Here is a 26,531-nt window from a genome sequence, read left to right on the forward strand (position 1 = left end):
TTTGGCATATAAAATAATTTTCATATGAAATAATAAGATTTAAAATCCTGTGGGTCATACAGTACAAAATATGCATAGCTATCCATTGAAAGATGTTATCCTTGTCACTGTTACAATAAAAGCTGATAACTATTATGCATTTTTCCCCAAAATTACTCTATAACAGTAAAATTATCTCCACTCTCTCCTGGCACACAAAAGTTGCACAAATCTTCTTTAGTTCAAGGACAACTAGCCCAATTCAGGTTTTAATTACTTGAATGTAACAGAGAGCTTTCTCCCAACTTTAAAGGGCCAACAAGGAATATTGCCCTGCTTTTCAGATCATTTTAAAATGCTATTTTGCTTTTGTCATGTTTCACAATAAAATGTGTGGGTTTGAATCTTGAATAGCTGACCTAAAATACATGGAGAGCTCTGATACAAAGTGGCCTAAAAGGATAAATTCTGGTTTTACTGGGTTTTGGAGTTGTACTTGATCAGATTATTTTAGACATTTGTAATAAAGCCTAAATATACATTATATTTACAATATGTATGAAAATATTTATAGCTTAAATAGATTATTTTGAATAAAATTTAACATGTCAGGTGTAAATATTTAATGTTTAAGTTAACTAGTTATTTCATTTGTTCCTCTACTTCACAGCTTCCAAAGAATGAAGATTTTGATAATGATTGATTTTGTCCTTGCAGCTAGCTTGATGGATGTCATTGGCAGCAATGTAAGTTCTAGTAATTAAATTTGCCTATAGAGTTTTTTTCAGAATAGTTCATACCTTATCCTCCATAGTGTTTACAATGTATCTCAGCTACATGGGATGGCAGAACCTTTGATGGAAAAGATTAGAATTCAGAACAAAACTGAAACACTGGGGAAATAACCTCAAATAATGTTCAGTGGGGACAAATTTCTGATAAGGAAAGAGGAAACAAATGCATAAATATACAAGGGAAGATAAATGACTGGGCCATAGCACTAAAGAAAGTAATCCAGTCAGTTTGTTACTGCATCCAACATGAAACAGAAGGTAAAAGAATATTAAAAAGGTATCATACGATGCATTAACAGGCACGTTGTACAGAAGGCACACAAGAAAATTATACTACCGTTCAGGGGTAATGCTAACTCAGAATAACACCTTTAGTTTTGAGCAGCATACTTACAGAAAGGCAAACCCCAGGAACTCCTAAAGCAGTGGCTGCCGCAGTAGTATTTCTCATCATTGACACTCAGGATGAAGAATGTTTCTATTCTTTTCTACCGTGTCCACTTGCCGTATAACTTCATCTCAAATAAGATCCACAGCTTCATATTCTTACTCGTTCTGATGTTACTATAATTCACACTCAGAAACAAAGATCAAAGCTCCTTTACTTTTAGCTCCCAAAACCTTCTGCTATGTATTCTGCCTCTCCAACAAAACCCCTAACACAATCATAGTTACTCCACTGCTTAAAATACTTCTAACCTCATCAGTCCTGTACTGTCTATCTTGGCTGTCCTTCCTAGTTTGATATTCAGGTCCTAAATAGGAGAGACCTGGGAGATGATTGAATTGTTGATTCATAATTGCCTAGGTGGAAGTGGTTGCTGAATTTACAACTAGGTGAGCATCACTGTTTGTGGCTTACATTACCTTATGGGAAGCCTTTTGTTCAGATAAGTAGCTCTGTAAGGGCAGAATAGGAAGCACCTGCCTCTGTAATCACTTCTGCTCAGTGGAGAAAAATATTACTGATTTCTATAGAAGCCTACTGAGAAAAAGGCATTACAATGAAATGCATTTGCTTTCTTTTGATTTTTCATTTGGAGTATTATGGGCTTTAGCTGACCCTGTGACTAAAAACTGGGAATATTCTGAAATTTATCTCTAAGTTTTCACATTTTAATCTCATTAAAGCAAAGCACTAATCTCAAAAGAGATTTTTTTGGAGCTCATTTAAATTCTAAAAATACAAGAAATAACACCTCAAGTAAAAATTTTGTATTTTTATAGTTTTCATAAAATATTCAGAGTCTAATTTATAGCATCAATTTTAATGGAAGGTCACTACCTGCTAAGTAATTCACACAATAATGAAATAGAGATTGTGAATGCACATTAATTGGAGCAGCTGGTTAAGTATGGGACTGCATGTCCAAGAGCAGAGCTGTCAGCACTTGTTAGATAATTGCTTCTCAATGTGTAGTGCAAACAGTTGCTTCACTGAAACAGAGCAGATTATGTTCAGTCTGGTTTCAATCAGTGGGCACTACTGTCCACTGGAGACAGTGACAATCAAATTCACGGGTTTTTTATTATTTCAGCATTGTAATAGTTTAACTTTGGTCCATATCTAACAAAAGGAATAGCAACATGTTATAGCTGCTGATTCTTATAATCCTGAGTTACATTTTGCCTCTATATTACTCTGGCTATGCATTGATTTAACTCCAATGATTTTAAAAAAGTTATCCTGTGAAAAAGTGTAGTAGCACATTAAAAGAACAGTCTGGTAACCTGCAGATCTAAAAGCCACATTGATCCACCCTGAAGTTACACAGCTAACTTGTGATTGTCCCGTGGGAAAAATAGGTGAAAATAGGAAAAACTCCACATATGAGAATTGTGGTTTTGCTGTCGAGCAGCAAAGTGTAATAGGATTTGTCCAGAGTTGACAGAAAGAGACATCAATGAGGAGGCTGCAGTCAGGGAGAGAAAGCAAAGTATCAGATACCAGTACTTTTCATATGTATGTTACTTTCAAAACTCTATTTCTGCTCAGTCATTTCTTATTGTGTAGCTATTTAGTACGGCTGGTGATTTCTTGATTGTCACTTACTATTTACCAGCACTGTGAGCTTAAATCCTTTTCATCAGGAAATTGCTATGTGTAATGTAGATATATTACTCTTTACCCCATAATGAGTGTATTGTCTGTAAAGCAGATGAGAATCGGCTCAGTGTTTTTAATTTTTATGAATTAATTCACAATTTTTAAGTAAACAAAAAGAGAAGATTAATTTAAAATGCAAAGTTAAGAACAATATTTAGAGACATAGCCTGTTGCAGACTTGTGTTTAATTTGATTCAGAGGAAAGGACCTTTTATGGTGGTATCTGAAGTAGTGTCATACTGAATTTAGATACCAAGTCTTTCTAAGGTCCAATAATATTTTTTAAGAAGTTCTGTACTTTTACTATATAATTTAATCACCATAGCAGAATGGCTTTTAACAGTATGAATAGGTGAATTGATAGACACATTTTCACTACATTTGAAAGAAACACACTTAGCTGCCTGTAGCTACCTCTCCTCCCACACATAGACTCATGCTCTCACCAGAACTGAAAGCAGTTGTTCGTGGCTTAGACCTTGCCATGTGTTAAAGAGACTACTCACCTCAAGTCTTGCCTATGAAATTGCAAGGGCCTGGTGAGAGGGGCCACCATTTCCAGGATCACCCAGGTCTTTCCTATTGTATTTTACCATGTTCTCAAAGGTTGCAAGTACCAAGTTAAGACTGACAAAGGCTAACTTTCTGAATAAACAAAAGCTGTAGTAAAACTGGTAAGTGAGGCATGGTGGCTCCTTTATCACTCTTAACTTAATATGATTAGGATTACTATTTGGTCTGACTGTTAACGTGGTTTTTTTGACAGCTTTACTTCCATAGTTAGCATTTGCTCATCAGGGTGAGCCTGGAAATTTTTTTTTTATTATTTATTCACTCTTTCTCAACCCACCTATGCAGCTTACCAGTTCACCATAATTTTCTGTATGTACTCAGGACTAGTCTGAGACTTTGCAGAGACCTGTCAAGGAATCCTCTTCTGAATTTCCCAATTCAACTCAGCTTTTGTGAAGGGTTTATATGAGGCTGCAGATACAAGTTGAGACAACCGCCCTGGAAAGACTGCATAGTAGTAATATGCAACATGTCACACATTAATTAACCAGTGCTTATAGTCAAATAACATCCCTCTAAGCTGCTGTAGCAAGTTTGTCTCTGTAAGTGCATGTATTTTAAGTATTTTCTTTTCTCGTTTCCTGCTGGAAGAAAAGGAGGGCTTACTAGGGATCTCATATAGCTATCAACAACTGAAGAAGATTTTCAAGGGAGTATTCTTAAATAAGATAGGACTCTAGGGATATTAGGTCATTGACTGCTTTGTTTATTCTTCTAAAAATGTTAGCGTTTGGTAAACATGCCTCTGACTTTACAGCTCCTCCTTGTGGCCAAGCATCTTAATGGCCTCTGAGGACCTGGTAGCAAGCAGACAGTTGGAGTATGCAGACACACCTGCTGTCAAAGCAGCCTCACATGGGCAGCCCAAACTCAGAGAGGCAGGTCAACCTCTTCCTCTCGAACAGGTCACTGACAAACTGCCTAGTCCTGCCACATGTGTATTGCCCATTCTTTTATTCCACCATGCGTAATAGATTGCAGTTAAGCATGAATTAAAGCAAGCATCTGATACACTTCAGAAATACTTGAACTAGAGGCCTATATTCAGGATTGTTCTGCAAAGTCTGATCATCAGATTTTTCAGTGAGACTAAATATTGCAGGCCAATGGAACATGATGGCTAGGAACCATTTTACTGAACTCATCGACAATGATTCTTTTATCTTCAAATACTCTTGAATTGTCTCTAGTTCATTTGCTTATTTGTTGAAAATGAATTGCATCCTCTCTAGTGAAAAAGCGAAGGGGCCTGAAACACTTATTTCTATCAGAAATAACTGGTCATAGTCATGTCACAGTTTATATGGATGTTCCTTGACAGTACCAGAAGTTCCTCTGCTTTTTAACTAGTACCACAAATTAATTATGAAAAAAATCTGCATGTAGTAGAGTTATGAAATGCAGATTCTAATTAATACTGTTAGTTTCAGTCACAGAGTTTATTCTTGGACTTCTGGTGAATGGTACCACAAGGAAGTCAGAACTGTTTCTGCTGCATAGTAACTTACAGAATGGCATCAGCTTTTCAGATAAAAGAAAAAAAAATCACTGCAGCAAGAAAGTGACAAGAAACTTTTTGGTGGGAGTGTACAGAAAATAGGTGAAGCCTGAGCCTGATACAAGTATGTGGATGCCACTGTAGGTACACATCACTATGCTATTTCAGATCTCTCTATAGTTCAGTGTGATAGGGCAACATTCTAAGAGATCAGCTTTCCCATATGGATGGCAAATGTTACAGTTCTACATCCTTAGCTCATGTAAATAATGTTGCCCTATGAATAAGGTTGCACCAATTTAGAACTACTGCATATTTGATCTTGCATATCGGATTTCCAAAAAGTTGCCTTCTGATTTTGCTTTTACAGTGCTAGTTGTGCTCCGTGCAAGCACCGTAACTGCTGAAGTCTCTTTGCTCATATAAAATTGCTGACACAATGTTACTGATGCAAAACCTCATGTCACATTTGTAAAATGTATCATAAAATCCCAAAGGCTTTTTTCCCCATGTTGAAATCAAATCTGTTTAATATCTATTTGAAACTGTACAGAATATTTTAATCATCTAAGCTCCCTAGATTGGATTGTGTTCACTTTGACTATTTTACCATAGTCATTAATCTAAAACCAATTATTTATTGCTCTGTGTACATTCAGCATGTTTGAATTTGGAACAGTTATTCCAGCTCTCTTGTCGTGTATCCATATTTGCACCAGGTTTAAATGAGTTCTAGGTATCACCATATCAGAATTGCCACATTTCTCATCCACTCTGCATGGCAAAATTGAGTGTACTAGTCACAGCACAATATTGACTTTAAGTTTTTAACTTTTATTTTTCATGCATATTTACAGCTTCTTAAGGACTATTTACTTTAGCATGCCAAAAATGAGCTTGAAACTTTACAATATTTATGTTGGCAATGTTAAGATTCTTATCATAAGAAGTGTGTAATCTAAAAGCATTTGAAAAGTGCACAATGAAGTTGAAAACTTATCAGTGTAGACTGTATTTCTTTAAAACTTTGGAAATTTAGAACCTTCCCAATGTTAGTAGCAGGTGTCACTAGATAGTAAATCACTGTACATGACAGGTGATAGAGAATAAGCAATCTTTATGATAGGGTCTGTACTGTAGTGTTTTTCCCTAAAATCCCCTCTGCATCTTTGCAGTGAGACCTGGTGGTTACAGCCACTACAGAGAAGGTCTCTTTGCAAAGCATGTATATGTTTGGACACTTTGTAATATATGAATTTTCAACAGAGGTAGCAATTGAGGTGGAATTCAACATAGTGTCCATAGGAAATTGTGGCAAAAATGTTTTATTCAAGTTGAATTTTATTTATGGTTTGGTTGGTTGGGTTTTTGTGTCACATGTTAAATGTGACAAAAAATTATTTTATAATAAGATATGTTTTCCTTTCTAGGATCTACAGAACTGTTTTCAAGAGCAAATACGACTTCAGGGCCAGGTGAGGCTTCTGGAATATCGTGTGAAACAGCAGCAGTTAAAAATTATACAGCTTTTAGAGAAGAAAGAGATTCAGTACAGTGACAGAGGAGATGAAAACAGTGTCATTGACTTGGGAGGAAAAAGACAGTATTCAGGTTAGAAATGAAGCTATTCTTTTCATTTCCATTCATTGTAATGATAACCAGAAGCTTTAGCACAATTGGGCCCATTGACTTATTGTTGTAAAAGCTCACAGAAAATTGTTTGTTTAAAACACAGTGTTCAGCTTTTACCTAGGCCTACTGCTGCAGGGAAAAATGGTTAATGTCACACGGTATAAATCAAATTAGGATTGAAGCGGTTTATTGATTTATTAATAGCACATAAGTAAAAAACTATCAGTGAACAATAAATTCAGAATAAATATCAGCCATAAAACAGACAAAAGCCAGTAATAGACATTTACAAAACGTTAATAAACAGTTAGAGATTTCTAAAGAACCTTTGACTAATCTCAAAAAGTTCTAACCCACAGGGTCAGTTCACATTCACACATTTGCAAAGTTGCATGGGTTACAAGCACACACCAACTCTGTTCTAATCTGTAAAGTCCCTGTGCCATCCATATTTACGCACATAAGCCTGGCATAATGACATCTGCATCTCACTTTAATAATATTTTGTACGTTGTACCATTTTGACTGAGTTAGGTTCAGCTCAGGACATCACAGCTTCTAAAATACTGGGTTTAAGTAATTTTTGTAATCTCACCGGCATTCTGATGGTGATCCGGTCCCTCTGCAGTGGAAGAAGGCGAAGTGTGTTAGCCCGTAGTAGCTGGAATGAGGCCCAAACTCTTAAAATAATAAAACACCATCCAAACCAATAGTTGAATTGAAAATACAATTTGGGGGCCTGATTCTTGGATGGTGTTATTTTCTAGTTGTCCAGTGCTACAGAGTCTAAACATATATAATTTTTAATAGCCTAGTTTGAACATACTTGTAGTGTTTATGCTGCTGGAAAAAATAACAACATATAACAAGGCCTCAAATATAATAAAGCACCATTAAAATGAAATTAAAAGCAGTTGTAAGTTTGACTTTAAATTTTAGCTGTATATTTATTTATGTATTCAGCATCATGGAATACTTTCTTGTTATTATTATGGCTGACTCATTTGTTACTGGAAAAGATTATTAAACCCACTTTTAGCTGAAAGCTATTTGTCATTTCTTAGCATGTGCCTCAGTTTATTTTCTTAAAATGTGGTTCTAAATAACAGATCTAAGTTGTTCCAGTTTGTGAATATTTTTTTTCCCATTAATTTTTCACTTTCCTTATTGCTTGGAAAATGCTTTTCCCTGTTGATACTTCATTATTTCATTCAAACTGCTGTAGCATTTTAATGTAAACAGAGCTGGATAATTTGGGGTTAGATAGTGAGGGTAAAAATCCACACTATATACACCTGCTAAAAATTAAAATATGCTTAAGTGTTTTGTTACCTACTAAGAAAATAATGGACAAGAAAAGCTATTTTCTATAAGCCAATCAAACATTCTCCAGAAAGACAACTTAGCTGTTATTTAAATCATGTTTTCTATTAGCGTTTATTCAAATCCTGGCATAGCTATTTGTTTTCAGTATAAAGTGTTTATTTTCTATGTCTAATCTTCACTGACACTTTCACTGAGAAGACATACAATAGTTCAGAAAGTTCCAAACTGTCCTGGAAGTTCAGCCAACATATTCATAAATGTTTCAGGGACAATCTTACAGTTAATCAGCCCTACCTTTGCCAGGAAAAACAGAAATGTTGAAAGTTATATGTCTTTCCTGTATGACTGCTTGATGGTAGATTACATATAAACAAAGAACTCCTTTAATTTCTTAACTCCTAGAGGAAAAAAGATAAGATTATACAATTACATTGCTGTTACATTTTCATGAGCTCTGAATTTTGTCATTGCTGTAAATTCTGATTAGTCATTAACACCAATGGAGACAAGACTGTAGATGTTATCAAGATGAAGTGGTATCATTTTACACATACATTGCACTTTTTGGGGGTAGTCTTCTATGTATTTTTGCTCCTTTTTGGTACAAGGGACAACAGTATCAGGTCCAGCAATTGTTTCCCTTTTCTAACACCGGTGATTCCATACTCTTGGTTTTGGCAGTTCTCCTGTGGACTTTCTGGACATAGAAGTATATGTTTGTTTTTAAAAGTTACTGTTTGTTTTATATGTAGAGAAGTTATACAATTGTAACAGGATTCTAATGTGGATTATACCATTGTAAATGAAAAGTGACACCATTTAAACCAGAGGAATTATTTTGCTAGTCAAATGAAAACAAAAATTATAGTATTTTATGGTGGAAAAAAGATTCATTTAAAGAAATGTCAAAATAATTACAGCTCAATAAAATTTTAAAGCAACACAAATACAAGTAAATGTGCAAAGGTCATAAAAATGTGTTTGCAGAGGTATTTCCTTTGTATTAGCATGGTTCATATGTGACTCTTGTATGACTTGACTTGATTTCTGTTATTGGCTTGATTTCTGATTTTGCCAGTAAGTACAGGACTAAAAAAACTGTCCAATGAATGTTTTGTGAACAGATTGTGCAGAAATCTACAATGATGGCCATAAGCAAAGTGGGTTTTATAAGATGAAACCTATCCAGAGTCCTACTGAATTCCTTGCCTTCTGTGACATGTCTGAAGGGGGTGGTTGGACTGTTTTTCAGAGACGTTCTGATGGCAGCCAGAATTTTGATAGGTAGGTACTAGACTTAGTCATTAAAATTAGAAACAAAGTGGAGAAACATTAAACCAGATGGAGCTAAGTTAAATCTTTACTTTAGAATTATATGAATAAGTTGTTATCTCAGAAAAAAAGAAGAAATGGTTATTCTGTGGGACAGCCTCCAGATGAGATACCACTTCTGGCTCTGGCTCTCTTCTGGGAGACATCTCTTCTAGTCCGACAGCTTATGCATTTTACATGAGGATGCTTCAATGTCAAATGCATTAACAATTGTTGGAGCAAGAACTTCTAATGACAAGTAAAGGACTACCATTTATTTGCAGATAGTAAAAATCTAAAAAAAAAAAACCCAAAAACAACTAAGCTGTCTGCTTGAACCAAAATACCATCAGCAAGCAAGTATGAGAGAAACCCACCACAGAGTAATTTGTAGCTCATGGTGAAATGCCTCCAGGAAAGATAAGATGGGCGAGAACTTGATGTGTGGACACCTAACATCATTGTCTCTGCCAAGACTCAAGCATTTTTGGGAAATGTCCAGAAGTGAAATTTTTGGTGCTGTGAGACTTGAATATAAAACTCCACAAATACTTACAGATATTAGAAGCAACAAGAAGGTTTTTAGAACCTCCACTTTTCCCAATTTGCTTTTCACATACCTGCATCCTTCTGTGGATTTGTGTCTTACCTGTGTTTATAAATACTGTAACTAACTTTACAATACCCTTATGAAATAGAGAAGTGATCCCCAGAGAGGATGAAAAACTGCAATCCAGGCAAGAAAACTTTGCTATTCTTATTTTATAAATTATGGTCAGACAAGCTACAAAAGCAATCTGTAGCAGTTTACAATTGTTACCACCACACACCACCCATTCATCTTCCCTGCCAGAGACTACCAGCTACTTAAGTCACAGAGGCTGCTTTCTCTTATGACTGACTGTCCACAGCCTCATACTTTCACCCATTGGTTGAAATACGGTTGCTTCTCATCAGGGAAATAGATCATATTTTTGTCCCCATCAGAACATGTCATGAAACCAAAACCATTGAGAAAGTGTTTCAAAGCTACTGTAGACAGGGAAAAGATTCAATGCTTTCAGTACACACATTAATTCTTGAAACTATGCACCAGTATGAGCTCAAAAATTGTTAGAATCAGTCAATACATCAAAGCTGGAAACGGCTAGCTAATACCTCAATTTACAAAATTATATATCCAGCTGCAGGAGTCTCACAGCTTCATTGAATCCCAGAAAATAAAGAAACAATGCTTGTGATACGCCTATACATTCACTTAGATCCTCTGGATTTAACCAGGAAAAATGTTTTCACTTTGGGTAAATTGTGCTGTACCAGAGATTGGACTGTGCTAATGTGTTTTTTTCTGGTCTTAAAATCTGTTAATCTTAAACCACTTTGAATGTAACTCTTAGGGCTATTCTTTCAACTGGGAATCAGTGACCGGTGTAGTGTGGGATTCAGCCTTTCACATATGAGAAATAGAAATAACTCTGTGAAGATCAACAATGTAAATAAGATAATAAAGTCTAAAATACTTGTTTATTAATGTTCTGATATATAATGAACCTACAAAGAGTTCAACAGAGGACTAGAAGATGATCAAGGGCTGGAGCACTTGCCCTATGAGGACAGGCTAAGGCTTGTTCAGCTTGGAGAAGAGATGGTTTCAGAAGAACCTAATAGTAGCCTGCCTGTACCTACAAGGAGGTTACTAAGAAAACAGAGCAGTGTGAGTAAACAGGCTTTTCACCCTGGTGTCTGGTGGGAGGATGAGAGACAAAGTACGTAAGTTGAAACAAGAGAGGTTCAGACTGGATATAAAGACAAACATTTTCTCTGTGAGAACAGTGAGCCGGTTGCCCAAAGAGGATGTGCAGCCTCCATCCTTGGATGTTTTTAAGACCTCACTGGACAAGCCCTGAGCAACCTGGTCTGATCTCATGGCTGACCCTGCCTTGAGCAGGACATAGGATTAGATTACCTCCTGAGGTTCCTTCCAATTTGAATTATTCTGTGATCTATGACTGTATGATAAAATAAACACCCAAGCAAAATTGCTTTTTTGATAAATTAGTAATTTATACTCTTTTCAGAGTCTGGACTGACTATGAAGAAGGCTTTGGAAATTTTGTTTTGACAAATGGTGAATATTGGCTTGGAAATAAAAATCTTCATTATTTGACTAATCAAGGTAAGATTTGTATTGTAACAATAGTCTTCTATTGTTTCTGTTTCTTTGCTTTTTCTGGGCCATTTTTTGTTACCCTTTTTGTTAGCATAAATCCTGAGTTCTGTTGTTAGTTTGCATGGACTTCTCCAAGTTTCAGAACAAAACACATTTGAATATATGTTTTCTAACCAAAGGTTCAAAACTGTCATTGGGCCAATGGTATGCAGGGAGCCCCAACAAAACAGGGAACAGTAGCCAAGAATATACCTTAAAAGAACTGTCTCTACCCATTTCACAGTCAGCATCACTACCAGTCCAGAGTCAGGTAGTAAGCTGTACCAATTCATTTAGTCAGGACTTTACATGGCTGCATAGGCTATTACATGAAGGTAAATCTAGGCCTGTCCTGTTGATTAGGCTAGTCTTAGAAAGCTATTTCCATCTTTCTAATAGTTACTCAGTCTAAGATAACTTCTGCTTTGCTGTAGAATGCTGCATATACAAAACTTACCCATTGACTTAGCCAGCTAATTCATATGGAAATCAGTGCCTCCAGGACATGGTCCTAGTTTAACTCTTTTATCTTCAGAGTATAAAAATCTAGTTTTCTTAGGTGTACGCTTGTTGATTGATTCTCACCATCATTTCATTACCACCTCAAACACCTTACTAAAATATAAACCCTGTAAGGCCATATTTTTTTTTAGGTATTTTTTCTCTACACTTGAAAATCTGTATTGGAATAACTCCAAAATTTTCTAAGATGAATCAGGTGAATAAAGACAATAAATAGCAAGATATGCTTTAATATGCATAAAGAAAGAAGATAAAACCCCATAAAATACGCTGTGATGATAGAGATAAGATTCATGATAAAATCATAGTATTTTAATCTTCTACTATAACACTCTGTTCTGAAAAGTAGTGGGATAGGCTAGTTTAACCAAAATAATTTGTGTTGTTATTTCTTAAGGGAACTATACTTTAAGAATTGATCTAACTGATTTTGAAGGAGAACGGCGTTTTGCACAATATGAAAGATTCGGAGTTGCAGGTGAAGAGGTAATAAAATACTAAATAATGACTAGGGGTTTTAATGAAAATGTGCATTCTGTAGACAGCTAATAAAAATACAGGTTCCCTAATTTTCATAAAGGTTTGTATAGAACCTTATTATCATATTTTCTTTCTTACAGATGCTTGGGATTTTCAAATAATGTAATAATAGTGGTTTACATTGATATGTCACTTTCACACTTTCTGTAAGCTGTATGAATCATTTGGTTTAGCAGCCATGGATAAAAGCAGTTTTTATATTTTTGTTGATATTAGCAACAATAATGTTACATGATGTTGTGATTTGTTAATATGTACTGCAAACTAACTCTAATACTGTTTTTATTATATCATTTCTACATAAGGTTATTGACAAATTTTACCCCCAGTAAGCATCTTTACACCCCTTCATTATCTGGTATACATTAAGTGGCATGACACTTCTGAGCATAAAAATAGTAGCAAATGGAACAGATAAGTTTCCTCTTTGTGGTTTTACTCTCTGACATACTAAAGGTTAAAGACATTTTGGATTTTTTTTTTCCTTTCTTCACATTTTTCATTAGCATTCATACAAGATGAGTTGTGGTGAATACTCTGGTACAGCTGGTGATTCCCTTACTGGCGGATTTCATCCTGAAGTAAAATGGTGGGCTGACCATCGAGGAATGAAATTCAGTACTAGAGACAGGGATAATGACAATTATGAAGGGAACTGTGCTGAAGAGGAGAAGGCTGGCTGGTGGTTTAACAGGTATTTTGATTTTATATCAGTACTGTCAACTATTCTGCTTCATGCATATTCAAACAATAATAACTTATGGTAGAAGATAGGATTGGCATTGTTTATTATATTTGCAATCTGCCCTTGACCCCTACCAGAGATCTCAGTGCTGGTAAGACTGAAACTCACCTTAGAAGGGACAGCACCTGCTGCACAGCTCAAGCTGGTCTGTGATAATGGTATTTGCCATAGGCTTTGTCATCTTTGTTATCAGACAGTAAGGAGAAGATAATTCTGCCCCTTTAAGGTAACCAGTTTTTACACAAGTAGTTCACGTAGAGTTTGCAGATGTATCCATGTTGTACTTCATTCTTGCATTTCTCCTGCGTTGCACTAGACCAGATGTGGCAATACTGCAGAGTATCTGACAAGTTAAACTAGTGCTGGGTTATTAAGCCTCATTTTTTTCACCTCAGTTCACAGCATCTCATTCTTGTTATTCCTTCTATATCAAGATGGGAAGTGTCCACTCAGTTTCTGTCAGTGAGCATGGCTGGACTGAGGGGAAGATTTTTTTAAATAGGGTTCAGTAAAAGAATTTTAAAATCCTACTTACACAAAAAATACCAATTCAAAAAGAAAGGATAAAACTGGTAGCCTTAGCACTGTCTGTATAGGCAGCTGTGTTCCTTCCCTTAATTAATTAGATAAATACAGCCATGAAAAGAAACTATGCAATCTAGCTGTGTAATAGAGAGGTTTAAAATACAACTCAGGGAAGCATACTAGTTTCTCACTGTGATCTCAGTTCACTTGGCAAGAGCTGCCAGGCTGGATCAACTCCATTGTTTCTCTCTGTTGTGTCACCCTTTGTTTCTGTTTTTTAACTCCTCATTTTCCAAATTCTGTTTCCATCAGTAGTCTGTGACCACCTTAGCTGATGTGATGTAGCTATTAACTCAATGTTTCACAATTAATTACTTATTTTAATACGTTTTAATATATTTGCATGGATAGTGGGTCAGCGTAATGTTTGAGACATATGGGAAAAAATCACATGTAGAAAAAGATTTTTTTGCAGTTCTTACAAAAGCTAAGATATAAAAGAGAAAGGCAACTGTTTTGGAGATCCTTTTCCTGTGAAATCAGAACTTTCATGGATTTAAAGGAATATCTAGACCTCAAGTAGCATAAAACTCTGATACCATGCCATGGAGTCATTAAAAGTGAATCACCAATCGCTTTTAGATAACTGCATACATTTTTTGTCTTTTAGAAACGTGGGGTTTTTTTGTTAAAACATTGGATTAGTCTGGGCAAAAGAATGACCCCTTTGCAAAAGTAGCTGTATGGCAGAACTTGACAGTTATTAATACCTTGTAGTTGGTGCTACATAACTACTAAAGATAGCTGACTCCTACCAGGCTAGTTCCTATTATGGCTGTGTAGCTCAAGCTCTTAAAGTGAAAGTCTATCTGGATAATGAAAATGAGTTACTAATAGTGTTGTTCAACTGCCTTGCTACTGACTTTTGTTATGTTAAGCCTAATACTGCAAAATACTATAAAATTTCAGTATCCTTAAATACTACCCAAAAGAACAGCACTGGCAGAGAGAGGAAAGCACTCAGAACACGTATTTGTCATGCACAGATTAGCAAACATAGAAGGAATTAGTGTTCTTGGCTGGTTTTTATAGGAGCTCCCGGCTATGAAGGAATTTTTTATAGCCAGCTTTATGCTATCTGGACTAATGAAATACAGAAACACCCAGATAATATGAATACCAAGGGATGTGACACAAGTGAGGCTACATGGAAGTAGCTCAGATGTAGTTTAAAGCCATTGGTCTTGCTCCAGCTCAGCACTTGTTATCCTGGACTTCTGCAGAAAAATGGCCTCTCTGCATTCTTTTGTAAGCAAAGCTCTAGAAGAGATTTTTCAGCTTGGATGCAAATCCACAGAACTGGGCTCACTCTGGTACTCACCGAAGTCATAAGCTTTCCTGCATCCAGGGCGTTGCAAAGGTCAGTAGGTTCATAACTGGTAAAAGAAGAGCTAACAAGCCTAGTTGGACATGAGCTTATTCTCTCCCCAGCACTCCCAGTTTTAGTTACACTATGCATGGATGATCGCAGTGGATCTGCCAGGCATCAAGTTGGAGCCACAGGTCTCACTCACTCAGGCTTTCTGCCTGACTGATCATCCTGGAAACAGCATACCTACATCCATGTGGGCCATACTGGAGTCAGTAAGTCCAGGTAGAATTCAAACAGTTCTTTAGGGAACCAACTCCATCTCTCCACATCTGTCATACAGTGAATATATAATTCAGATAAAAAGTCCACAGAAAATTGAGAGTTGACTGTACTTCTGAAACTATTGCAGTGCAGGTTTTTTGCTTTAAAAATTAGCCTATCAGAAAGAAAGGAGGAACATAGGCTAACTTTAAGGTGTTTATTGACTTGTGAATAATGAATGTTGCTTCAGAATATCATATCAATAATCACATGCCAGTTGTTTCTTTAGTATGTCCAGTTACTTCAGTCGGTTACAGAATACTGTATATTTTTGCTATTAGTTCCTCCCAGCACTAATTAAGAGTTGTTACTGGCTCATGTTGCTGTTGACAAAAATCATGTTTTGCCTTCTTCTATCAAAGGAAGTAAAAGAAGCAGTTCAGTTGATCTAGATACCTCTTAGCAATCATGATTCTTCTACTGAAATCTGTATTTTGATTCAAAGTAGACAGAGTACCTGCTCAATGCAGAATTTGTATGGCTAGAAATATGTCAGCTCTGATAGAAGTTTGTCATTCTCAAAACCAAATAACTTTTGATATCTGCAGTTTATACGCTTTCAACCAACACATTACCAAAATTGAGCTTAAAAATTGTAAGCAATAAATAAGCATAAATATATGAGAGTTTTCCTATGAGGCTTTTATCACAGTTTTTATTTCAGTTATCAAAAACTTGTTAATGAAGTGTAAGCAAAGGCAAAGAGACTAAGATTTGCCAGTAGTAATATCCATAAGGTTCATCTGGACTGTTTTCTGTTTGCATGTTTTCTGAAGTCTGTTTTTGAAATCCATCATGGTGTTCGACAGTTAGATATTAACAGCACTTACAACAAAATACTGAATTGGCAGATAAACCAAGCCAATTCATTTCAATGTGCTGCAGAAGAAACAACCATTTTGCTCTCCATATGGTCACATAAGGATCTAAACTTCTTTCTTGTAGAAACCAAATGAGTATCAAGGTTGTGCTAGTCCCTATTCCAGCCTTTTGGGTTTTGCTAGGGTTTGTTTGTTTGTTTTAACCACTGTATTTAATGAACTGTAACAGCATTTCTGCTTCAGTGTGTTAAAGAATAAAAAAAAAAAGGACTTTGTACAGTCAAAAAAACCACCAGCTCGGAGGATCCAGTGAATTGGTATACATATGTTGAATTAGCTGTCAGATTTCATCTATTTGCAAATAGAAGTCCACAGCTGAATAGGCAAACTGATGGTGGTATTCAGATTTTGTCATATGAAACACCATGTGGGGTAACTGCAAAAGTTAAGAGGGGCTACTCTGGAGCAACAAAAAGCAAAACAGTATTTCTTTCCCAGAGTTTTGCTTGGTGTATGCCCTGCTGCCACACATGACCTGAACAACTCTGGAATAATTCTCCATGGAAACAGATTAGCAGGCAAAACTCAGAGAGCTAGTAATGTCAGAAAACATGTGGAAAGAACAAAAAGAACTTTTGTTTCAAAGAAGCTAAGAACACTTGCAGTTGTGCCCTAATTAAACTGTTATTGTTTAGGTGCACTGAAGTCCACAAATGCAAATTTTTGCAGCTGTCAAACTGGGCCGTTACCAACATGGCAAAATTTTTGACTCACACAGAAACTACAAATGCTTGCAACTTTCCTACAGGGGGCCTTATTTCTGTTTTCCTTTACTTTTCCACCAGGTGTCACTCTGCCAACTTGAACGGTTTGTACTACAAAGGCCCCTATACTGCGAAGACAGACAACGGGATTGTTTGGTACACTTGGCATGGGTGGTGGTATTCTCTGAAATCTGTTGTCATGAAGGTCAGACCAGCAGACTTTCAACCTAATATTGTTTAAGTATTTTATTAAGACGATTTATCTAGTTAATCTTTTAGCAAATCAATCCAAATTAAAACAGATGGCCAGATTTTTCTTCTCATCTATGCATATATAAATGTGGAATAATTCCTCTGCAAGCAGTAGTTTTATGACATGTAAATGAGAAGACAAGCTGGCCTATGAATCTGTAGATACAAATACTAGTGCTAATATGTGCACAGGATTTTTTTAAAAAGGCAGGTGTTCACCTAGGAATAAGGACATCTTCATCAATGTGGAGAATTTTTGGCTTCTGCAGTGACTGCAAATCCTTTCACTTCTTAGAAAAACAGTATTGTCACTGTGTTGTCTCAAAAATGAAAATTAATTGTACATATTACAACCAAAAAGTATTTAAATACAAGCATAAGGCTGGTTTAATCAGTGGATGGAACATACTTTCTTTGGAATGATTCAAGGCTTTAGAAGTGAGTTGCCTGTAAATTCCTCTGATTTATTTGTTGCATGTGTTGTGTACATAGCATACATAAAAATTATAAAGAATGAGGCAGGGAACCGAAGGAAGAGAAGGGATGAAGGCTAGAATCAATTGAATCCAGCACAGAGAAGTGGATTGTCTGTTATTGCTGAAGCATTTCTACGGCTGGTCACATCATTTCTATCTAACATCTTTACATGGTCAGTAATTATGCCTTTCTTCTTGTTGTTAACCATTTTGCCTTTCTTTTTTTGGCAACACCTGGACTTTAATCTATTGACATTTGGAGTTTACCAAAATGCTAAATAACAAAAGCTGCAACTAATGTCAATGTGAGCTCTGCTTTGAACATAGACTATCATAGTGCATGTGTAGAGAGAAGTGTATTGCATGTGCAGCTAAAATCTGGTGGTTTAGAGTTCTTAGTGCTTGACTCCATAAATCTTTACCTTCTTTATGTATCTGTTAGTCTCCACAACTCTCCAAATTCGAATGCCCTGTTCAGTCACTTCAAGGTGGTTCTGCTTCTAAGCCTACTATCTTTTCCTATATCCTTGTCTTGGCTCACTGGGCTTTCCCCTTTTTCAAGCTGCAGATCCACATTTTTCTCGTACAAGAAAGATCATAAGAGAGTCTCTGTCCACCCCTAGCTTTTGTGCCTAGCACCACAATAGACTTTAATAAGAAGAATCACTGATTAGTGCTTGCTGCCATGGAGAAGATAGGAGCACTCTCTAGAAAGCTATCTAATGAAATGTAATCCTTTTCTGCTGAGCAGATGCAAATGAAGATTTTAAAAAGCACATGGATCTGAGCCAAACTTGGGCACTTTTATTTTCCACCTTTCCTAAAATAATTTTGCTTTTGTGGCTGGATTGCCAGTCTCTCTTCCTCTGTCCAAATACAGTTCTTGAAACTGGCAGCCAGTTTCAGTTAAGCTTAACATAACTGAAACTAACTTTTGGCAATCTATCAGTCAATTTATAAATACATTGATATGAATACAGGTCAGCTGCATGATAATTCCCTGCATGGCCATTTTCCCTTCCATTTCCATCCTCCAAACCCCAAAGTTTGGCAAGAATCCGTGAAAGAATTGCATGGAATAAGGGAGGGAGGATGTGTAGAACAACTGGGAGAAAAAAGAGATGTTCATATGAAACAATCTCACTCAATAAGATAAATCAGATTATACCTAAACAAAAAAAAAGGGGGGAATTAAGTAGAGAAAAAAATGAGATTCAGGCTGCTAAAAAGAATGTTACCATGTAAAAATGGTGCTGAAAAAACCCTGCAGTATAGAGTTTTTGAGGTCTCTGTTTTTTGTGGCAATAGCAGGTATTCTAGATAATCCAGTCTTTTTCTTGATGTATCAGTAGATACTCTGCTAGACATTTCTAGCCTTTAGCACATCCCAGTACCTCTGCATGAGAAGACCAGTCTACAACTGCTTATTTAGAACCTTGTTTAATCAGTTAAACCAGATTAAATTCTGTATCTGACAGGAAAGCATACCAGCCTGTGTGTGTATGTATATATGTATATACTTATATACAGATATATATATTCAGCATTCAACATTAAAACAGAACATCTGATATGTATTTTTACCCAATTTTATTACAGAATTTAAAATGGGTTCCTGTGTAACAATATGAGCAGGTCTATAGGTATGGGTCATTCATAATATGGTGGAAGTTTCGGAGTAGTTTAAGAAGATGTTTTAAGTACAGTATTTCCCATCATGATTTTCAAATTCTTTTGCTACTCTAAGAGGAGAAGGATTTAATTCTTTGCAAAAACATAGATGATATTATGTACAAATTGTAAAAACACCCTTAGTTTCTCACAGGAAAATGGAATGATTAGCTCATGTATTTGGAGAGTATCAAGACAGATAACAGTCCACATAATTTAAGTAAAAGATGTGGAGGATTTAAATACAGCAAAGCTGGACCTCTAGCACACAAAAAAGACTCTTAACATGTACAGATCGTGCTCATGAAATCTGCAGGGGTTTTTTTTGTTTGCTGCAGCATAAATCCAACCTGTTTACTTGTGAGAACACTAATGAAATCTTTCAGCTGAGTTAGGGTGCTTTTGTCATACTCTGATGTAAAATTTGACTCCCTTTCTCTATTGGAAATAATAAAATGAAGGAGGATCAAATCTTTCTTTGTACATCTTACAATGCATTTGTATGTTTATTTGGACTGACTGCTCTTCAGAACAAGGACTTTGATATCCTAGCTGTCTGAAAAGCATCTAGCATACTGCTAGAAATATGCAAATACAGTATTTAATTCCCACCATCTTTCTATGGCCTTTCTTTGTGTAACAGATCTTTTTGGCCACATGAAAAACATGTGAAAGTGTTGTAATTCAAAGTGGTCCTATAACTGTTCTCAAATAAACAAACCCTTTATTTTCAAAAGGCAAGTTTAAATAGCTACTAGAAAAGAGACTACAGCTTGGAAGAGAATTCTTTTCACTGCCTGGCCTGGCCTGTTCATATTTATTTATTATTTCCTCAACAGGTATGAACATGTTCTAACGTAGTCTTTATTCTTACAAGATAGCAGAACAAAGGCCAGTTTATTTGTTCAGGCATTAGACAGAACAACATAATAACTCCCAAGTAGTTTAAAATTAATACATACCATTTGATACAAATCATATAACCCAACAGAAGAAGAATAAGAATCAAGGAAATAACAAAGGAAATGTTTTGTCAGTCATGATTTAATAAAGAACATAGTGATAGCTACCAGCAACGTGTAATCAAAAATGCCTGGTTTGGTAATATTTGTTCAAGGGAAACACCTTTATATTTTCAGTTGTCTATTTCTGTTTTCTTCCATTTGCTAAACATTTTGGACATTAAAAGAATGGAAACCACAAGCCCAGGGGAATTAAATGAACAGTGAAAGAGCCTTATATGCTCAACGTTTGTTTTCCCTGGAATGTCTAGTATGCACTGACAGAGCTGAGGTAATGCAATCTGGCCTACTGCTTTCCAGTGGAGACTCTTCTCTTCAGCTCTACTGCCTAGCTAGAGCCTACCTCTCCCCACCATTCCCAAAACTGTTACTCCTGACACCAATTCTTGAACCCCTTCTCTAAGTATAACATTTTGTTCTGTCAAAGCTACTTCTCCTTGCTGTTAGCAAAATGGTATACCCAGAAAGGGGAACAAAACCACAGCTTGCCATGCCTGTGAACATTCCTATCACGTTCCTTTAGTTTTCTCATTATTAGAGAAAGAAAAGATTCTTTTCATAAAAAAAGAATGAAAATGCAGCTTTTTATATCCTTTTTTTTCTTTTCTTCAGTCGTAGGTTCTCTTTGGCAGTTGTGAAGGAGGTAGAAAGAGCAGAAAAAGTATCCAGGGAAGTATTCTGTCCAAATTTTCAAAAATTTCCAGTTATTTCTGTCTTGGTTTTTTTAAATTGTCTCTTAAGAGGTCAACTTAGCAAAAAACAGAGCTTTTCAAAACCAGGAGGTACTCTGAAATTAATATGAGCATATGCTTGCTGTTTTCTCAGAGTATGTCTGAGAATTGGGAAATTGGCAAAGTTTCAAGTGTTCAGCCAAAATCCATACACAATATATATGCTTAGAGAGAAAAGTTATAATTTTCTGTTAGTTAAAGTGCTTGTTCAAAGAGAATGTAAAACTTTACAGTGATAGTGGTTCTTTGATGCTTAATTAGTTTTTTGTTGAATACATAGTGTTCATCCAAAAATTATCTTTTCCAAGAACCTGAGGGCCATCTTAACCTTTGTTTAGCACAGGATGAAATCCAGCTGGTCATTGCTACATCTTCAGTTAACTAAGACAGTTCCTCTTAATCCTACCCTAATGCTAAATAGATTGCATCAGAAACATAATGTTGACATTCAAATGGTGATTAAACAACCGTGGGGCCAAATTCATGTTTGTTTGCTTGCAGAACCAAAATACAGCTTTCACAAAAAAGCCCCTGTAGCTCACTTTTTTTCTGCCCTTCCTCAGCAACTTTTAAATACCTGTGTATAAGTTTCTTTTACCTGTCTCCTATAGAATCTAAGCTTCCTTCCTTTCTTCTTTTCTTCCCTTCTTAATGACAGTCAGATCTTTAATCTTGCCCATTAGTCATGGTTTGCATACCTGTGAATGCTTGGCTTAAGGAACCTGGGTAGCTCTCAGGTTCTGGAGAAGCTAAGCAAAAGCTCTGAGGAGCTAAATGGGGTATTTAAGGTACCTAAAATGGCAGTTGGGTCTCTAAATCCATTGTGAGAATCAGTGTCCAACCTAGTTTGGTTGAAATCAATCTTTGGTAAACAGATTGGATTCAATTATTGTAGTGAATATATCACCCAACACTGGGCAGGAAGATAAGCAGACTCCTCTTAAAAGTATATGGTTCTTACAAATGATTACCTGAATTTCAGTGCATCCAGCTTTGTTATCCTTGTAATTTTGTACAGGTCCCAAGTAATTTTCAATCCATAGTCTCCCATGTAATTGCAAAATTATATTGCCACAGGAGCCGCTGGGCCGGCATTTTCTGCAACATGATAGTTCATATTAAATTAGCTAAACACAGACAAGTGACATATAAACAGAAAAGCTTTTATTTTAGTGATATGCTGCACTAGATGGTGCTCTGTACATGTACTTTCTTAGGCAATACCACATTTGTAAACTAGTACAAATGTTTCTCCTAATTAAGTTAATTATTAAATGATAGAAAACAAGTCAAAAATGTTTAAGTGAATTTAGTGCTTAACTCACTTTTGAAATCATACATGAGTTCCTAAGGTTACCTAAACCCTAAGGAAGTTCACAGCATCTAATTATTGTGAGGTATGGCATATTTAGATGGTTAAATTGTGGTCTCTCTAATTTAAAAAGCCTTGCACTACAACAGCAGTTAGTATCTTCTGCTGATTAGCAAACAGAAACAAAACCATGCAAGTTCCAAACACTACCAGAACTAACATATCTGCACTACTGTATTCCTGCTATGATTCCTCTACTGTTCTTCCCTGATGGGATCTCTTTCTATTTTTCACATCTCAACTACCCTGAAATTTGAGGGAACTTCACTGGAGTGAGGCCCATCTTTATATCATAATACAAATAATAAAGCATTTCAATGTTTCTTGTGATTGGGAAACAGATTTTGTGGACACTTGTGGCACTAGCAAGTTGAAGTAACTGCTTGTGCCATAGTGAATTCACTGCAGGGAGAGCAGGAAATCCATATCCTGCCAAGAAGCCATACACCCATCTGGGAAAAGCACCCTCCCTGAAATCAGTGGGTTATTCATGCGGTACTCAGCAAATGTGAAATTCATGCTACATGTAATTGCTAGGATGTCTTGCAAGTCTCACTCTATAAGCTGGCATCTAAGTTTGAATTATTAACACTTGCAAGATGTACAAACATTTTATCTTGTGATGAAGGGATTTTAATAATTGCAATGCATCTCCTTTTTCTTATTTTCTAATAACTTTGAATGACTCATTTTAAATATCCCATGGAATTTTTTGAAATAATGCTAATTCAAATTGTTCCAGTCCTCTGTCACTGAATCCTCTCTACCTCTGTTATGCAGCATGCTTAATTAAAGATCTCAGCATAGTTCTCATCTATTCCTGTTACTGACTTTTCCTAACAAGGGGCTTAACAGCATCTGAGTCACTTTCACTACCCCTCTGACTCAGTACAGAAAAAAAGAAAACAGAAAAATCATGCCCAACTGGAAGAACACAAGTCACTCTTAATCTAAAATTTCTAAGCAAAAAATTCTTGAGTACTGTAGGAAGGGAAGGGCTTCCTTTATGTTTACACAACTTGGAAAAAAGTCATTAATAACACAACTTGAAAAAAAAAAGTCATTAATATTTGTAATCCAGAACAGTAACTTTAAATTCTACCTTATATTTCTCTTTAACTCCCCAACATTAAACTAAAGCACTTGAGCCTCTAAACCTGGCATAAAAGTTTCATATCTAAGATACTAACTGGACACCTTCCCAGCTATGTAAGTGTCAACTTCTTTTTTTTCTCTCCCCAAAAGTATGAACAAAATTAATCTCATGTAAATCAACTCAGTCCAGTAAAGTTACACTAGGGATGAATTAGGCCTGTCATCTGCTCCTCAAGCAGATCATTTACATTGTATCCCAAAGAAAACAGAGCTTTAACAACAAATCCCTTCTATTATTCCACTACTTTCTCATTAAAAAGGTATCAGCCATATTCATTATATAGTATTCTATAGGGAGTGTAGCCCTGCAAGTCTGTATGTGCTCTGTAATTCATCATATACTAATGATCAACAACCTTTTCCCATGTTACCAGAAAAAGAATATCTGTGCTCACATCCAGCTAGAGCTGGAAAAAGAGCTAGAGCGAGAAAGCCAGGAAGAGATTGCCCATGACATCTCAGACTTACTTGTTGATGCGTGTGATAACGGGTTATACATTCTCTATAAAGGTCTTACAATGTCTCTGTCATTTGTACACTAATTAAGCCTCAAAACCAAACTTCAAGAGAAATTAAGACATCCTGAAGCTTTTCAAAGTACACCATCACTGAAGATGAAGACTGAGCATCAAGCAGTCCAACGTGGGAACTGTTCCTGGCAGAAATAATGGTATTATCAAATTCACTTTTAAGGTCTTCCAGGACATCACAAACTGACTGTAGGGAAAATATGGACTTCCTTAGAGAACAGCACTACCTTAATGATTTCAGCAGGTGAAATATAATTTATATGGATTTTTACCTTTGTTTCTTTCTTGATGGGCAGCCTCTTCAACTAAGACAGCTTTAAAAAAATACTGAACTCTGTATCACAGACTTTGCTCATGAAAAGCTCTTACCAGAGAATTCAAAAGACTACCTGTTTCACAAGGAAACATGCCACATTATGGTTCTTTATAATATCAGTGAGGATACAGATATTTTTGAAGAACACAGTGGAAGCTGATGTCTGGCAGCTGCCTTGTCTCTGTTATTCACTTTTTTTTTTTTTTTTTACCTACAGTATCTCCTTTCAGCTGTATAGTGCTGGAACCAAAAATGTAAAATGAGACTCGAGAGAAGTCAGCTGCTAATAAAGGTTCCACTGTCCTTTCTTGCTGATCCACTAATTTAAATGCAAGCAACTCTGATGTGATACCAAAGAAAGCCTTCATTGAGGTGTATTTATGCTTACTCATTAAAAACAAAGACGTTTCAGCAGACTGCTTCTTGGAAATGTTGTGACATAAATCTTCAGCTACAAATGTGTTTCTTCAATTATATGATAAAAATAACTATTTTAAGCAAAGCCTGTATTATTCTCTGAAAGAAAAAAGTACTGCAGTACTGTTTATTTCACTGCCTATTTTACCATCAAGGAGTCCAATCATAGCGGGAAGAGAACAAGTGACCAAAATGAAATTCCCTTCTCTGGGACATATAGATTTTGAAAGGCATGGAAAACCTGGAACCCTTCTGACTCATGGATCTCATTTTCTTAATATGAAGAAGAATAAAACGCAAATGTATGCATTTTTAGTTTCAGAAGTGAAACTTAGAATTCGTAGATGTGAGAGTGAAAATAATTTTTTTCCCCCATCGCCTCTCATTTTTTCTGTATCACGTACCAAGTCACTGAACTCTTTGATACTCTCCTCGTGTATGAGAGAAGTATGATTTAACCATTTTACAGAGCACTTTGAAACCTCCTGAGAAAACATGTAATTCAAGAACTACATTTTATTCTGTTACTAGCCTAGGCTACTAGTTCTGTCTGATCCTGTATATAATCAGGAATCTTCAGGTTTTTCACTTGGATATAACCTTGCTAGCAGCAGTTCCTGAACTATATACAACATAGGCAGAGAGGTTAGGTAGGGCTTTTGTGCCCTGTCTGCATACTGGTTTAAAGTAGCAGAGTGGCTCCATTTCAGAAGCATTTTCCACAGTGATGATTTCAGTCTCTGGGAGAGGTGTACTGCACAAGTATTTCAGGATATATTTAAAATGCCCAGAGTTCTCCCTGAAAGATTACCTTTGCAAGCTTACATCCAAGCTGTGTATTTAAAGGAAAGAAGTGCTGACTATAGCAGAAGGCTCCACTATAGTTAGCCCTTACTGTCTTTAGTTTCTAGGTTGGCATGATTAATTAAGGAAGTCTGCAGCTTCAGCTTCCACAGAGACATCAGTGCTGAAGAGCAGGAAGTAATCAGCTCTAGTTGGCACCACCATCCATTATATCAATATTCAGGGAGAGGGACAGGATCACTAACTCTTAATAAAAGCACTGCCTGTTATAGCCATTTTAAACACACTACAGGCTGCTCATTGTAAATGGCAAATGAAACCCAGAAGTACAGGTCAATGTGCACAATATGGTATTTCAGTCAGTTTTCTGTGATACATACGAAGTAGGGAAAAAAAGCCAGGCATACAGGGATTCCTTGGAGAATTCTAGTAACACATAGGGGCTTAGAAAATGCTGTTTATTACTACAGTTTGCATTTCAGACTGTGGAAAATTACAAAACCTGACAAATGCCCACTAATAGGAGGCTGAGCAAGAGATTGTGGTTAAGGAGGGCGCCATGTGGGACAGCAGGGATGAGTACTCTTCCGCTGCACATTCCAGCTCTGACTCAGAAGCCCGTCACAATAGAAAACGTACATGTTTTCATAATCTCCTGTGCAAATAAACTGACTTCTGCCTTCAAAAGTTTCTGACATTGCATCTTGGTGGCTTATCTACATGCTAGCCTTAAGCTCAGCTAAGAG

At 36.2% G+C, this 26,531-nt stretch overlaps 1 protein-coding gene and 1 long non-coding RNA gene across 8 annotated transcripts in view; one reads left to right on the forward strand and one right to left on the reverse strand.

Annotated features, from left to right (window-relative positions):
• FGL1 (fibrinogen like 1) overlaps positions 1 to 24,975 on the forward strand; it is a 29,961-nt gene extending 4,986 nt beyond the window's left edge. For 4 of the 7 annotated variants that reach the window (XM_009918355.2, XM_069789061.1, XM_069789072.1 and 1 more), the window contains 7 exons: positions 650 to 725; positions 6,382 to 6,562; positions 9,034 to 9,193; positions 11,299 to 11,396; positions 12,349 to 12,437; positions 12,998 to 13,185; positions 17,121 to 24,975. In XM_009918355.2, the coding sequence (XP_009916657.1) occupies positions 660 to 725; positions 6,382 to 6,562; positions 9,034 to 9,193; positions 11,299 to 11,396; positions 12,349 to 12,437; positions 12,998 to 13,185; positions 17,121 to 17,280 (942 nt within the window). In that variant the 5' untranslated portion in view covers positions 650 to 659 and the 3' untranslated portion in view covers positions 17,281 to 24,975. Of the gene's footprint in view, positions 1 to 647; positions 726 to 6,381; positions 6,563 to 9,033; positions 9,194 to 11,298; positions 11,397 to 12,348; positions 12,438 to 12,997; positions 13,186 to 17,120 lie in introns of all 7 variants that reach the window. The other 3 variants (XM_069789081.1, XM_069789098.1, XM_069789115.1) reach the window with 2 other exon arrangements.
• On the reverse strand, positions 7,735 to 22,275 carry LOC138686402 (uncharacterized). The gene is made up of 2 exons (XR_011325742.1): positions 22,163 to 22,275; positions 7,735 to 8,307 (listed from the first exon to the last, which is right to left on the reverse strand). It is a non-coding gene; the product is annotated as an uncharacterized lncRNA (long non-coding RNA).
• Positions 24,976 to 26,531: the final 1,556 nt, after the last annotated feature.

Source organism: Haliaeetus albicilla, chromosome 1, assembly GCF_947461875.1.
Source record: "Haliaeetus albicilla chromosome 1, bHalAlb1.1, whole genome shotgun sequence".
Classification (NCBI taxonomy): Eukaryota; Metazoa; Chordata; class Aves; order Accipitriformes; family Accipitridae; genus Haliaeetus; species Haliaeetus albicilla.